The 14,056-nt window shown below is 43.1% G+C and overlaps 1 protein-coding gene across 16 annotated transcripts in view; it reads right to left on the bottom strand.

Annotated features, from left to right (window-relative positions):
• The window catches only part of LOC133542148 (MAP/microtubule affinity-regulating kinase 3-like), a 172,413-nt gene that overhangs the window by 103,919 nt on the left and 54,438 nt on the right, over nucleotides 1-14,056 (bottom strand). For all 16 annotated transcript variants that reach the window (XM_061886008.1, XM_061886007.1, XM_061886012.1 and 13 more), the window contains 2 exons: nucleotides 6,168-6,216; nucleotides 1,053-1,118 (listed from right to left, as the gene is read on the bottom strand). In XM_061886008.1, coding sequence (XP_061741992.1) covers nucleotides 1,053-1,118; nucleotides 6,168-6,216 — 115 coding nt within the window. The remainder of the gene's footprint in view (nucleotides 1-1,052; nucleotides 1,119-6,167; nucleotides 6,217-14,056) is intronic.

The following is a 14,056-nucleotide window of genomic DNA, read 5'->3' as shown; positions in this document are numbered from 1 at the left end:
GTCAGATGAAGCCATCAGGACCACATCATCTGCAAAAAGCAGAGACCTAATCCTGCGGTTACCAAACCGGAACCCCTCAGTGCCTTGACTGCGCCTAGAAATTCTGTCCATAAAAGTTATGAACAGAATCGGTGACAAAGGACAGCCTTGGCGGAGTCCAACCCTCACTGGAAACGTGTTCGACTTACTGCCGGCAATGCGAACCAAGCTCTGGCACTGATCATACAGGGAGCGGACCGCCACAATAAGACAGTCCGATACCCCATACTCTCTGAGCACTCCCCACAGGACTTCCCGAGGGACACGGTCGAATGCCTTCTCCAAGTCCACAAAGCACATGTAGACTGGTTGGGCAAACTCCCATGCACCCTCAAGAACCCTGCCGAGAGTATAGAGCTGGTCCACAGTTCCACGACCAGGACGAAAACCACACTGTTCCTCCTGAATCCGAGGTTCGACTATCCGACGTAGCCTCCTCTCCAATACACCTGAATAAGTTTGTGATTTATTAAATTGTATAACACTGCAAAAATATTGCTCATTTGTAGTGGTCTTTCTTAAACTATTTGGGGAAAAAAAAGATATAAAAATAACTAAAAACTTGTTGAAAAATAAACAATTGATTCAATTATAAATAAAGATTTCTACACATAGAAGTAATCATCACCATAAAGTGCCCTCTTTGGGGATTGTAATAGAGATCCATCTGGATTCATGAACTTAATTCTAAATATTTCTTCACAAAAAAATAAATCTTTAACATCAATATTAATGGAACATGTCCAAAAAAAAATCTAGCTGTCAACACTGAATATTGAATTGTTGCACTTCTTTTCACAGTTTATGAACTTACATTCTTATTTTGTTGAAGTATTATTCAATAAATATATTTATAAAGGATTTTTGAATTGTTGTTATTTTGAGAATATTTAAAAAAAAATTTCACGTACCCCTTGGCATACCTTCAAGTACCCCCAGGGGTATGCGTACCCCCATTTGAGAACCACTGATCGAGTGAATGTTGTGCAGGTGCAACATGGAGGGCAGCTCACCTCCGCTGGCGTACTCCATCACCAGGTAGAGCGTCCTCTCCGTCTCAATCACCTCAAACAGCTTGACTGCAAGACACATGAAGGACGAACAACATCAGGTTGTGTGTGTGTGTGTGTGTGTGTGTGTGTGTGTGTGTGTCGTGACCACTCAATAAGAAACATTGCTGCGGTGTTTGTGCAGCACGTGGATATGAAAGAGTGGGAGACGGGCTAAAAATAGACAAGGTGGGAAGGGAGACGAGCAGAGGGATGAATAGACGCTCGGTTGTTGAGTGTTTACTATCAGCTGGGTAACTCTAAATCACAGTCCCGCAGAGCACGTTACGCTGCATAGGAAAGAAATCAACATGGGAAAGAAATCAAACACGATTAAAGGCCAATCATTACTATAATAACAAAAAGGTAATGCCGTCAAGTCCGCTTCTGACTGGACCAAACGTGCATGACAAGACGTGTATGTGTTTGTGTGAACAGAGACAGTTTCTAAACTACGCCTGCGTGAAAGGAGATTGTTTTCACCCCCAGATAGGAGTTTTTGAACGGATAGGCAGTGTTTTTCAACCACTGTGCCGTGAGATATTGTCTGGTGGGCCGTGGGAAATTTTGCAACTTCAGCGACCGTATTTTTCGGAGTATAGGTCGCTCCGGAGTATAAGTCGCACCTGCCGAAAATGCATATTAAAGAAGGAAAAAAACATATGTAAGTCGCACTGGCAGAGGGGTTAGTGCGTCTGCCTCACAATACGAAGTTCCTGCAGTCCTGGGTTCAAATCCAGGCTCGGGATCTTTCTGTGTGGAGTTTGCATGTTCTCCCCGTGAATGCGTGGGTTCCCTCCGGGTTCTCCGGCTTCCTCCCACTTCCAAAGACATGCACCTGGGGATAGGTTGATTGGCAACACTAAATTGGCCCTGGTGTGTGAATGTTGTCTGTCTATCTGTGTTGGCCCTGCGATGAGGTGGCGACTTGTCCAGGGTGTACCCCGCCTTCCGCCCGATTGTAGCTGAGATAGGCGCCAGCGCCCCCCGCCACCCCAAAAGGGAATAAGCGGTAGAACATGGATGGATGGAGTATAAGTCAAATTTTTGGGGGAAATTTTTGTGATAAAACCCAACACTTTTGCCGGTAACAGTTCGAGATGCCACCTCGGTAGAAGCATTTAAGTCTCACCTTAAAACTCATTTGTATACTCTAGCCTTTAAATAGACTCCCTTTTTAGACCAGTTGATCTGCCGTTTCTTTTCTTTTTCTTCTATGTCCCACTCTCCCTTGTGGAGGGGGTCCGGTCCGATCCGGTGGCCATGTACTGCTTGCCTGTGTATCGGCTGGGGACATCTCTGGGCTGCTGATCCGCCTCCGCTTGGGATGGTTTCCTGCTGGCTCCGCTGTGAACGGGACTCTCGCTGCTGTGTTGAATCCGCTTTGGACTGGACTCTCGCGACTGTGTTGGATCCATTATGGATTTAACTTTCACAGTATCATGTTAGACCCGCTCGACATCCATTGCTTTCCTCCTCTCCAAGGTTCTCATAGTCATCATTGTCACTGACGTCCCACTGGGTGTGAGTTTTCCTTGCCCTTATGTGGGCCTACCGAGGATGTCGTGGTGGGTTTGTGCAGCCCTTTGAGACACTAGTGATTTAGGGCTATATAAGTAAACATTGATTGATGATTGATTGAACACCAAGAATAGACATTTGAAAGGAAATTTTAAATAAATAAAGAATAGTGAACAACAGGCTGAATAAGTGTACGTTATATGAGGCATAAATAACCAACTGAGAAGGTGCCTGGTATGTTAACCTAACATATTATGGTAAGAGTCATTCAAATAACTATAACATATAAAACATGCTATACGTTAACCAAACAATCTGTCACTCCTAATCACTAAATCCCATGCAATCTTATACGTCTAGTCTCTTACGTGAATGAACTAAACCAACACACGCAAGTTAACTTCAGGATCTGTCGTTAAATAAGGACTAAAATCATCAGATAATGTTTCACATTTGTTATGAGACACAGAAAAAAAGTCTTGCTTGTCAAAGTTGTCCCATCAGCTGGAGGTCCAACAGCAATTGTATACAAAAATAGTCAATAGCGTCCAAGGCTGGGTGATATATCGATATACTTGATATATCGCGGGGTTGTCTCTGTGCGATATAGAAAATGACTATATCGTGATATTTGACTATACGTTCTCACACAGTTGCTTCTCACTCTTTCTTGTCTCTCCTACTCACTGAGACGTAAAACAAGCGCACCTTCTTACATACGTCACACACGTATACGCCCTCGCAGAGCACAAAGGTAGCGGCATGGGTAAATTTAGCTGTGGTGTGAGTGGTAATACGAGAGAAAGAAGGTGCGAATCTGGTAACAAATGAAGGAAGAATTAATTCCCAAGAAAAACAACATCGTCTGGTGGTGGTTTGACTTCAAGCAGGAAGATGTTGAACAGACAACCGTAATTTGTCAACTGTGGGGCAAAAGCGTTGCTTCAAAAAGTAGCATAACTGCTAATATGGAGCATTATTTGAAAAGTCACCCGCTAGAGAATGAAGAGTGATTAAAACTCCGCATGTAAACATCTCGGCCGGTGCCACATCAACAAAATGCAGAGGCAACAAAATAGTCAACAACAGAAGGAGATGACATCCGCAGGAACCTACCACATAGCAAAGGACGAACACTATTTGATTTCCTATTATGCAGCTCATTTTTATTTGACACTTATTGAAATATCTTGTGGGACATCAAGCACAAAAGTGCACTTTATTTGTTTTAAATTATTGTAGTGGCGTTCTGTACAAAAAGTGCACTTTAATTCAATGTTGTTTTGATAAGTCATTTTAGTGACATCATGCACAAAAGTGCACTAATAGCTTGTTTTAAAAAATGTCTCTGACAATCTTGCACTTTCTGTTTTGGAAATGACGTGAACGTTTGTGCTACTGCTTAATAACTGTTTAATAAATACATCCATCCATCAATCCATCATCTTCCGCTTATCCGAGGTCGGGTCGCGGGGGCAACAGCCTAAGCAGGGAAGCCCAGACTTCCCTCTCCCCAGCCACTTTGTCTAGCTCTTCCCGGGGGATCCCGAGGCGTTCCCAGGCCAGCCGGGAGACATAGTCTTCCCAACGTGTCCTGGGTCTTCTCCGTGGCCTCCTACCGGTTGGACGTGCCCGAAACACCTCCCTAGGGAGGCGTTCAGGTGGCATCCTGACCAGATGCCCGAACCACCTCATCTGGCTCCTCTCGATGTGGAGGAGCAGCGGCTTTACTTTGAGTTCCTCCCGGATGGCAGAACTTCTCACCCTATCTCTAAGGGAGAGCCCCGCCACACGGCGGAGGAAACTCATTTCGGCCGCTTGTACCCGTGATCTTATGCATTCGGTCATGACCCAAAGCTCATGACCATAGGTGAGGATGGGAACGTAGATCGACCGGTAAATTGAGAGCTTTGCCTTCCGGCTCAGCTCCTTCTTCACCACAACAGATCGGTACAACGTCCGCATTACTGAAGACGCCGCACCGATCCGCCTGTCGATCTCACGATCCACTCTTCCCCCACTCGTGAACAAGACTCCTAGGTACTTGAACTCCTCCACTTGGGGCAGGGTCTCCTCCCCAACCTGGAGATGGCACTCCACCCTTTTCCGGGCGAGAACCATGGACTCGGATTTGGATGTGCTGATTCTCATTCCGGCCGCTTCACACTCGGCTGCGAACCGATCCAGTGAGAGCTGAAGATCCCGGCCAGATGAAGCCAACAGGACCACATCGTCTGCAAAAAGCAGAGACCTAATCCCGCGGCCACCAAACCGGAACCCCTCAGTGCCTTGACTGCGCCTAGAAATTCTGTCCATAAAAGTTATGAACAGAATCGGTGACAAAGGACAGCCTTGGTGGAGTCCAACCCTCACTGGAAACGTGTCCGACTTACTGCCAGCAATGCGGACCAAGCTCTGACACTGATCATACAGGGATCGGACTGCCATAATAAGACAGTCCGATACCCCATACTCTCTGAGCACTCCCCACAGGACTTCCCGAGGGACACGGTCGAATGCCTTCTCCAAGTCCACAAAGCACATGTAGACTGGTTGGGCAAACTCCCATGCACCCTCAGGAACCCTGCCGAGAGTATAGAGCTGGTCCACAGTTCCACGACCAGGACGAAAACCACACTGTTCCTCCTGAATCCGAGGTTCGACTATCCGACGTAGCCTCCTCTCCAGTACACCTGAATAAACCTTACCGGGAAGGCTGAGGAGTGTGATCCCACGATAGTTGGAACACACCCTCCGGTCCCCCTTCTTAAAGAGAGGAACCACCACCCCGGTCTGCCAATCCTGAGGTACCGTCCCCGATGTCCACGCGATGCTGCAGAGTCGAACAGACAACCTTAATTTGTCAAGTGTGGGGCTCAAGCGTTGCTATAAAAAGTAGCATTACTGCTAATATGTAGCATCATTTGAAAAGTCACTCGCTAGAGAATGAAGAGAATTTAAGAACGTCTGTAGTAACATAACACAAAGTGAAGGACGAATACTATTTGATTTCCTATTATGCAGCTCAATTTTATTTGACACTTAAAATGTCTCTGACAATCTTGCACTTTCTGTTTTGGAAACGACAAATGTTTGTACCACCGCTTAATAACTTTAATAAATACACTTTTGGTCAATTGACTTAATTGTGATTTCCCTCTCTGCACGAAAGTTTAAAAGTAGCATATATGAATGCAGTATGAAGAAGAATATTTTAGACACATAGAATCATCATACTGCTGTGATTATATGTATCAAGTGTTAATTCAAGGTCAAGGCAAAATATCGTAATATGTATCGTATATCGCCTGAAAATATTGAGATATTAAAAAAAAGGCCATATCGCCCAGACCTAACTCGAATATCACGATACAGTCATGTTCGATATCGCACGGAGACAAACCCGCAATATATCGAGTATATCGACATATTGCCCAACCCTACTATAAGGCAAAATGTATACCCAATTTTAAAAATCATAATATGACCCCTTTAGGTAACGCTGATTTGGGCTTAGTTTACACCTTTGTTGAGAGGCCTGTTTAAGGCTGTACTTACCAATATTGGGATGATTCAAGATCTTCATTATTCTGACTTCTCTGAAGAGCTGAAAAACAAAAGACATCCACATATTTTCAGTACAATTCAGATATGAAGGATTCCATCAAATCCTTTAATACAGTCATTGGTTATGTTATAATCACATACAACGTAGTGTTATTTAAATGGGGCTCCTACTCATTTCAAGGGCATATAATCCATCCATTTTCTACCACTTTGTCCCTTTCAGGGTCGCGGGGGGTGCTGGAGCCTATCTCAGCTATTCCAGTGGGTACTAAAGTAAGCTCCATAAATGTCAAGATTGTGTACAAGGTAAATCTGCTTTCTTCTTTTGGTTAACACACTTGGGAGTCCACAGCCTACACGGTACACACCTGACCATGCCATGCATACTTTGTTGAAATTGGTCAGGGGTTCGAGGGTCAGCGCCACCTAGGGCTGTACCTGGACAATCCTAATACCGGAAATGCAGTATTTGTGATTGATAAAAACTTTCGAAAAATCAGAATTTAAGAAATTCTACCAGAAAGTTCATTTCTTTGAAGTCGACCAATGAAAACCCAATAAACGGGAACAGAAATTTGACTCGGCAAATATAAACAAAACACTGGCGCAAAGCGATAAACTATAAAAAAAAAAAAAAAGTAAATCATAGTTTTGACCCGGAAAAGGTAGGGTCGGTAAAAAAATTATAAAATAAAGATAAAAATGAAAATAAAAAAAATATATATGAATGCCATGATTTCAATGTGTAAAAAGACACAAAAGGGGGTGGATATAGTAGCATCCCGGAAGAGTTATGGGGTTATGGGTATTTGTTCTGTTGTGTTACGGTGCGGCTGTTCTCCCGAATTGTGTTTGTCATTCTTGTTTGGTGTGGGTTCACAGTGTGGCGCATATTTGTAACAGTGTTAAAGTTGTTTATACGGCCACCCTCAATGTGACCTGCATGGCTGTTGATCAAGTATTCCTTGCATTGACTTGTGTCCGTGTGAAAAGCCGTAAATATTATGTGACTGGGCCGGCACGCAAAGGCAGTGCCTTTAAGGTGTATTGGCGCTCTGTACTTCTCCTAACGTCCGTGTACACAGCGGCATTTTAAAAAGTCATGAATTTTACTTTTTGAAACAGATACCAATAATTATGAAACCGATATCGATAATTTCCGATATTACATTTTAAAGCATTTATTGGCCGATAACATCGGACATCTCATAAATAAATATACCGTATTTTTCGGATTATAAATCGCAGTTTTTTTCATAGTATGAAATTATTAACACATTACCGTAAAATATTAAATAATATTATTTATCTAATTCGCTGAAGAGACGAAGAAAATGTCAGCAATCATCAAACACACGTCAAACAATAAGAACTTGGCGGGTGAGGGTCATGGCAGAAATGCATTGTGGGTCATGGGATGCTAACTGCAATATGCTATATGCTACTGCCATAGCTATTAAAATGGATCATTTCAACATTGACGGTAACTTATAAAAACTGAGAAGGGCTTAACAAAAATGGCACTGAAAAGGAAATCATGTACTGCAGATTACAAGCGGGATGTAGTGAAGTGAAGTGAAGTGAATTTTATTTATATAGTGCTTTTCTCTAGTGACTCGAAGCGCTTTACATAGTGAAACCCAATATCTAAGTTACATTTAAACCAGTGTGGGTGGCACTGGGAGCAGGTGGGTAAAGTGTCTTGCCCAAGGACACAACGGCAGTGACTAGGATGGCGGAAGCGGGGATCGAACCTGCAACCCTCAAGTTGCTGGCACGGCCACTCTACCAACCGAGCTATGCATGAAATATGCAGCAGAAAACGACAAGAGGAAGCGGCGGATACCTTTGAGTTGGCAGAGTTGTTTAGAAAGAACATCGAGAAAGAAGATTTCATCGGATTTATCAATTAGGAGTGACCGATTGTTTGGTAAACGTATAGCATGTTCTATATGTTATAGTTATTTGAATGACCCTTACCATAATTTGTTACGTTAACATACCAGGCACGTTCTCCGTTGGTTATTTATGCGTCATATAACGTACACTTACTCAGCCCGTTGTTTACTATTCTTTATTTATTCTAATTTGCCTTTCAAATGTCTGTTCTTGATGTTGGACTTTATCAAATAAATTTCCCCCAAACAGTGCGACGTATATATGTTGTTTTTCCTTCTTTATTATGCATTTTCGGCCGGTGGGACGTATACTCCGGAGCGACTTATAATCCGAAAAATACAGTATACGCATAGTTTTTGCCTTTTTTTAAAAAAAATACATGCATCATTGCAGATGAAGTCATATTGAACACGCCCCTAGCGCCACAGGTATACTGAGGGGAACCCTGAATTTACGTGGCACGTTTTATGCAGTTGGCAAATAAATGTCTGCATGAAAGGGCCTTGGATGCTTTATTATTCCTGGTAGAGGAAACATTGATTGATTGATTGATTGATTGATACTTTTATTAGTAGATTGCACAGTACAGTACATATTCCGTACTATTGACCACTAAATGGTAACACCCCAATAAGTTTTTCAACTTGTTTAAGTCGGGGTCCACGTTAATCAATTCATGGTACAAATATATACTATCAACACAATACAGTCATCACACAAGTTAATCATCATAGTATGTACATTGAATTATTTACAATCCGGGGGGTGGGATGAGGAGCTTTGGTTGATATCAGAACTTCAGTCATCAACAATTGCATCAACAGAGAAATGTGGACATTGAAACAGTGTAGGTCTTATTTAGTAGGATATGTACAGCCAGCAGAGAACATAGTGAGTTCACATAGCATAAGAACAAGTATATACATTAGAAGTACATTTGAGTTGTTTATAATCCGGGGAGATGGGATGTGAATGGAGGAGGGTATTAGTAAAGTGTTGAAGTTGCCTGGAGGTGTTGTTTTAGAGCGGTTTTGAAGGAATATAGAGATGCACTTACTTTTATACCTGTTGGGAGTGCATTCCAAATTGATGTGGCATAGAAAGAGAATGAGTTAAGACCTTTGTTAGATCGAAATCTGGGTTTAACGTGGTTTGTGGAGCTCCCCCTGGTGTTGTGGTTATGGCGGTCATTTACGTTAAGGAAGTAGTTTGACATGTACTTGGGTATCAAGGAGGTGTAGCGGATTTTATAGACTAGGCTCAGTGCAAGTTGTTTTACTCTGTCCTCCACCCTGAGCCAGCCCACTTTGGAGAAGTGGGTTGGATTGAGGTGTGATCTGGGGTGGAGGTCTAAAAGTAACCGGATTAGCTTATTCTGGGATGTTTGGAGTCTAGATTTGAGGGTTTTGGAGGTGCTGGGGTACCAGGAGGTGCAAGCGTAATCGAAGAAGGGTTGAATGAGAGTTCCCGCTAGAATCCTCAAGGTGCTTTTGGCTGCTTTGAGTGCACATTAGTAGAAACCACTGTTGGATCAGAGACGCAAACATTGATCTTTGCGCTTCCCAACATTGACACACTTTTCAGGGAGATGTGATCGTATCTCTACGGCGTCTGCATGGCGAGGCCTCTGCGGCAGCGGAACGCTGGTGCGCTGCAACATGTCGATGCGTGTGAACGAGAACAAGCGCCTGCTTTTTGACGTCACACGGCAGGTTTGACACATTTCAACACGCTATCAGGCTTCAGGCTGGAACCAGAGATGGTTTACCGTGCGTGTCTCGTACGTGAAACCAGCAGCATTATTGATGGTCCTGTGCTACACCCACTCTCCGACCGTCCCTTCAATAAAACGTCAATACTTGACCAGGCACTGGTAGTCACAGCCAAGTGCACGCATCTCTCATCAACACGTACACAATGCTAATAATCTGTGCCTACAAACAGACTGTAGATGTATTTTCAGCCCGCCGCAACAAGACGGACTGGTCTCTCAGAAGTCATGCAGAGCAGAGATGGGCCTCCAAAAAGTTGCATGGGAACACTTTGTCAGGTATGTGGGAACACGGTAAACACCATTAGTGGAGGAACATGGGAGATGATTCACCTCATAATGCGAGCATTAGTTGCGGGAGGACATAAAGCCCCGGCTGATGCCGTCATTCCGCTACAATGAAGTTACGCAAGGGGTCTTGTGATTGACACACAAAGCCCTTTTAGGGCCACAAGTTGAGGGCCATTCCTGTACTCTGTAGACCAGGGGCGCTCACACTTTTTCTGCAGGCGAGCTACTTTTCAATTGACCAAGTCGAGGAGATCTACCTCATTTCTATTTATAATTTATATCTATTTATTTATGAAGGAGACATTTTTGTTAACAAGTTAATGGTGTTTAATGATAATACAAGCATGTTTAACACACATAGATTCCTTTCTTTCATGAAGACAAGAATATAAGTTGATGTATTTGATTCTGATGACTTGCATTGATTGGAATTAGACAGTGGTGCTGATAACGTCCGCATTTTCAAATGGAGGGGAAAAAAAAGTCCTCCTTTCTGTCCAATACCACATGAAAGTGGTTGGATTTGGCATCTCATTTGTCCAACTTGCATACTCGTATTTAAACACTTTGTTATGAAAGTAGCATATGTGTGTGTGGCCCTTTAATGTCTGGCAGCAGGTGAGTGACGTCAGTGACTGTGCGGGTGGGCAAGCAAGTGAGAAAGCGGTCGCTGAGGGCGGGGGAGAAATACATTGGCATCAAACTCCGTAGCTTGCTAGCTTGTGCACGCTAGCTTTCTGAGACTCTTATTTTGTTAGCACAGGCAGGATGAAACAGGTCTTTTATGGTGAAGACAGGAACTGTGCTGTCGGTCTTTAGAGTTTTGACAGTAGGTACGGAGTCTCTAGAAATAAAATGTGTTTCTCTGCGTCCGCCCTGTTAGTGATTTTTTTCTTAAATATGAGCTCGCGGCAGCCAGCGTCATCTCACAAGATCCTCGGGTGCCGAGAATGTCAAACAACTGACGAAAGTGAAGTCTTGGTATGATTGATGATTGCTCATTTTTATGTCTATTTTTTAATGCCTGGCTTGAGATCGACTGACACACCCTTCGAGATCGACCAGTCGATCGCGATCGACGTGATGGGCACCCCTGCTGTAGACTGACTGAAAAACTCCAGTGTCACGCTTCAGATATGGCTAGCCCGGGGTGTGATACTGATCGGTGGAGTTCGTAAACACAAGGCCAGGATGCTACAAGTAAATACGATCCCACCAGGTTGAAAACTGAGGTCAGGCCACACAAACCGTACGCACTTACTACCAGAACGAAGTGTGCGTTAGCACGTGTGATAGCTTTGATCACAGCACTTTATTTTCAAAATAACTTCTTAATCAAGCAGGGTTTCTATTACAATGAGAGTCATAACACGTACAGACGGTTCTTTGGTGCTACAGAACTTTTTGAGCCCCTTTCTGACCGTCTCTTTAGGATGAGCTTATTCACTTGGCTCCACGTGAAGCCATCTTTGTTGTGGTTTTTAGCACCTCAATATAGGGCTGCGCGATATGGCCTAATATCTCGATATTTTTAGGCCATGTCACGATACACGACATATATCTCCATGTTTTGCCTTAGCCTTGAACACTTGATGCATATCACACACTATGTGTCTACCTTAAAACATTCTTGTTCGTACTGCATTAATATATGCTTATTTCAAACTTTCATGCAGAGGGAAATCACAACTAAAAAGTGTATTTATTAAACTGATATCAAGCCAGAACGCCACTACAATAGTTTAAAAAAAACAAAGTGCACTTTTGTGCATGATGTCCTGTGGACGGGACTCTCGCTGCTGTCTTGGATCCGCTTGAACTGAACTCTCGCGGCTGTGTTGGAGCCACTATGGATTGAACTTTCACAGTATCATGTTAGACCCGCTCGACATCCATTGCATTCGGTCCCCTAGAGGGGGGGGTTGCCCACATCTGAGGTCCTCTCCAAGGTTTCTCATAGTCAGCATTGTCACTGGCGTCCCACTGGATGTGAATTCTCCCTGCCCACTGGGTGTGAGTTTTCCTTGCCCTTTTGTGGGTTCTTCCGAGGATGTTGTAGTCGTAATGATTTGTGCAGTCCTTTGAGACATTTGTGATTAGGGGCTATATAAATAAACATTGATTGATTGATTGATTGATATTTCAATAAGTGTCAAATAAAAATGAGCTGCATAATAGGAAATCAAATAGTGTATGTCCTTCGCTATGTGGTAGGTTCCTGCAGACGTTATCCCCTTCTGTTGTTGACTATTTTTTATTACGGTGTGGATCTGGAAATGGTTGCTTCTGCATTTTGTGGATGTGGCACCGAACCAGGATGTTGACATGCGGAGTTTCAAGAACTCCTCATTCTCTAGCAGGGAAATTTTCAAATGATGCTACAAATTAGCAGTAATGCTACTTTTTTTGCCGCATACTTGACATATTACAGTTGTCCGTTCAACATCTTCTCGATTGAAGCCAAACCACCGCCAGACGATGGACCCTGTGCTGTTTTTCTTGGGAATTAATTCTTCTTTCTTAATTTGATACCAGATTCGCACCTTCTTTCTCTCGTATTACTACTCGCATCACAGCTAACGTTACCCATGCAGCTACCTCTCTGCTCCGTGAGGGCGTAAACATGTGACGTATGTAAGAAGGTGCGCTTGTTTTATCTCTCTGTGAGAAGCAGTGACAAGAAAGAGTGAGAAAAGCCTGTAGTGTAATGACCGCAGCTAAAAGCAACTGCGTGAGAACATATACTCGAATATCACGATAGTCATTTTCTATATTGCACAGAGACAAACCCGCGATATATAGTGCCCAGCACTACTTCAATATAAAGTTGACTGACGGATTAAGTTCAAACTTTGAATTCCGAAATGGCAACAGCTGGGGATGCGTGCGCATGTACGAGTCAGTCTGTCTCACATGAGGATAGCAAGTAAGAAGGCGCTTAATGGCAACAACGTCAGACTAAAATAGTGGACTTGCGCGAGGCTCTTAAGGAAAAATATACGGATAATCCGCTTGCGTCAATGAGAAAAACGTCACTTTGTTATGCCCCTACACTTCAGGGCACAGCGTCTCCTAAAGATCTCAAAAACCCATTTTAAAACCTGTGGAGACCTGTCGTTCCAAGCTATAGCTCCCAGATTCTGGAACAACAAGTCCCTCTGTGAGCTTGACTGTGTTTACACTTTTATGAAACATTTGAAGACTTCTCTTTTAAGTAAAGCTTTTAGTTAAAGCACCTTTTAACTATCATTTTTATTCCACTTTCAATGAGCTTTCCCCTGTTGTTTTAATTGAATTGTTGTTTTAATTCACCTACGTTTTGTAGAGATGTCTGATAATGGCTTTTTTGCCGATATCTGATATTCCGATATTGTCCAACTCTTAATTACCGATTCCGATATTAACCGATACCGATATATACAGTCGTGGAATTAACACATTATAGTGCCTAATTTTTTTGTGATGCCCCACTAGATGCATTAAACAATGTAACAAGGTTTTCCAAAATAAATCAACTCAAGTTATGGAAACAAATGCCAACATGGTACTGCCATATTTATTATTGAAGTCACAAAATGCATTTTTTTTTTAACATACCTCAAAACAGCAGCTTGGAATTTGGGACATACTCTTTCTGAGAGAGCATGAGGAGGTTGAGGTGGGCGGGGTTGGGGCTAGGTTGAGGTGGGGCGGTAGGGGGCATAGGGGGGTTTATTGTAGCGTCCCGCAAGGGGTTTTGGGTATTTGTTCTGTTGTGTTTATGTTGTGTTATGATGCGGATGTTCTCCCGAAATGTGTTTTGCCATTCTTGTTTGGTGTAGGTTCATAATGTGGCGCATATTTGTAACAGTTTTAAAGTTTTTTTATACGGCAACCCTCAGTGTGACCTGTATGGCTGTTGACCAAGTATGCGTTGCAT

The sequence above is a fragment of the Nerophis ophidion genome, linkage group LG24, assembly GCF_033978795.1.
Source record: "Nerophis ophidion isolate RoL-2023_Sa linkage group LG24, RoL_Noph_v1.0, whole genome shotgun sequence".
In the NCBI taxonomy this organism is placed as follows: Eukaryota; Metazoa; Chordata; class Actinopteri; order Syngnathiformes; family Syngnathidae; genus Nerophis; species Nerophis ophidion.
The sequence above is the reverse complement of the archived record's forward strand: the minus strand, read 5'-3'. Positions and strand labels throughout refer to the sequence as shown.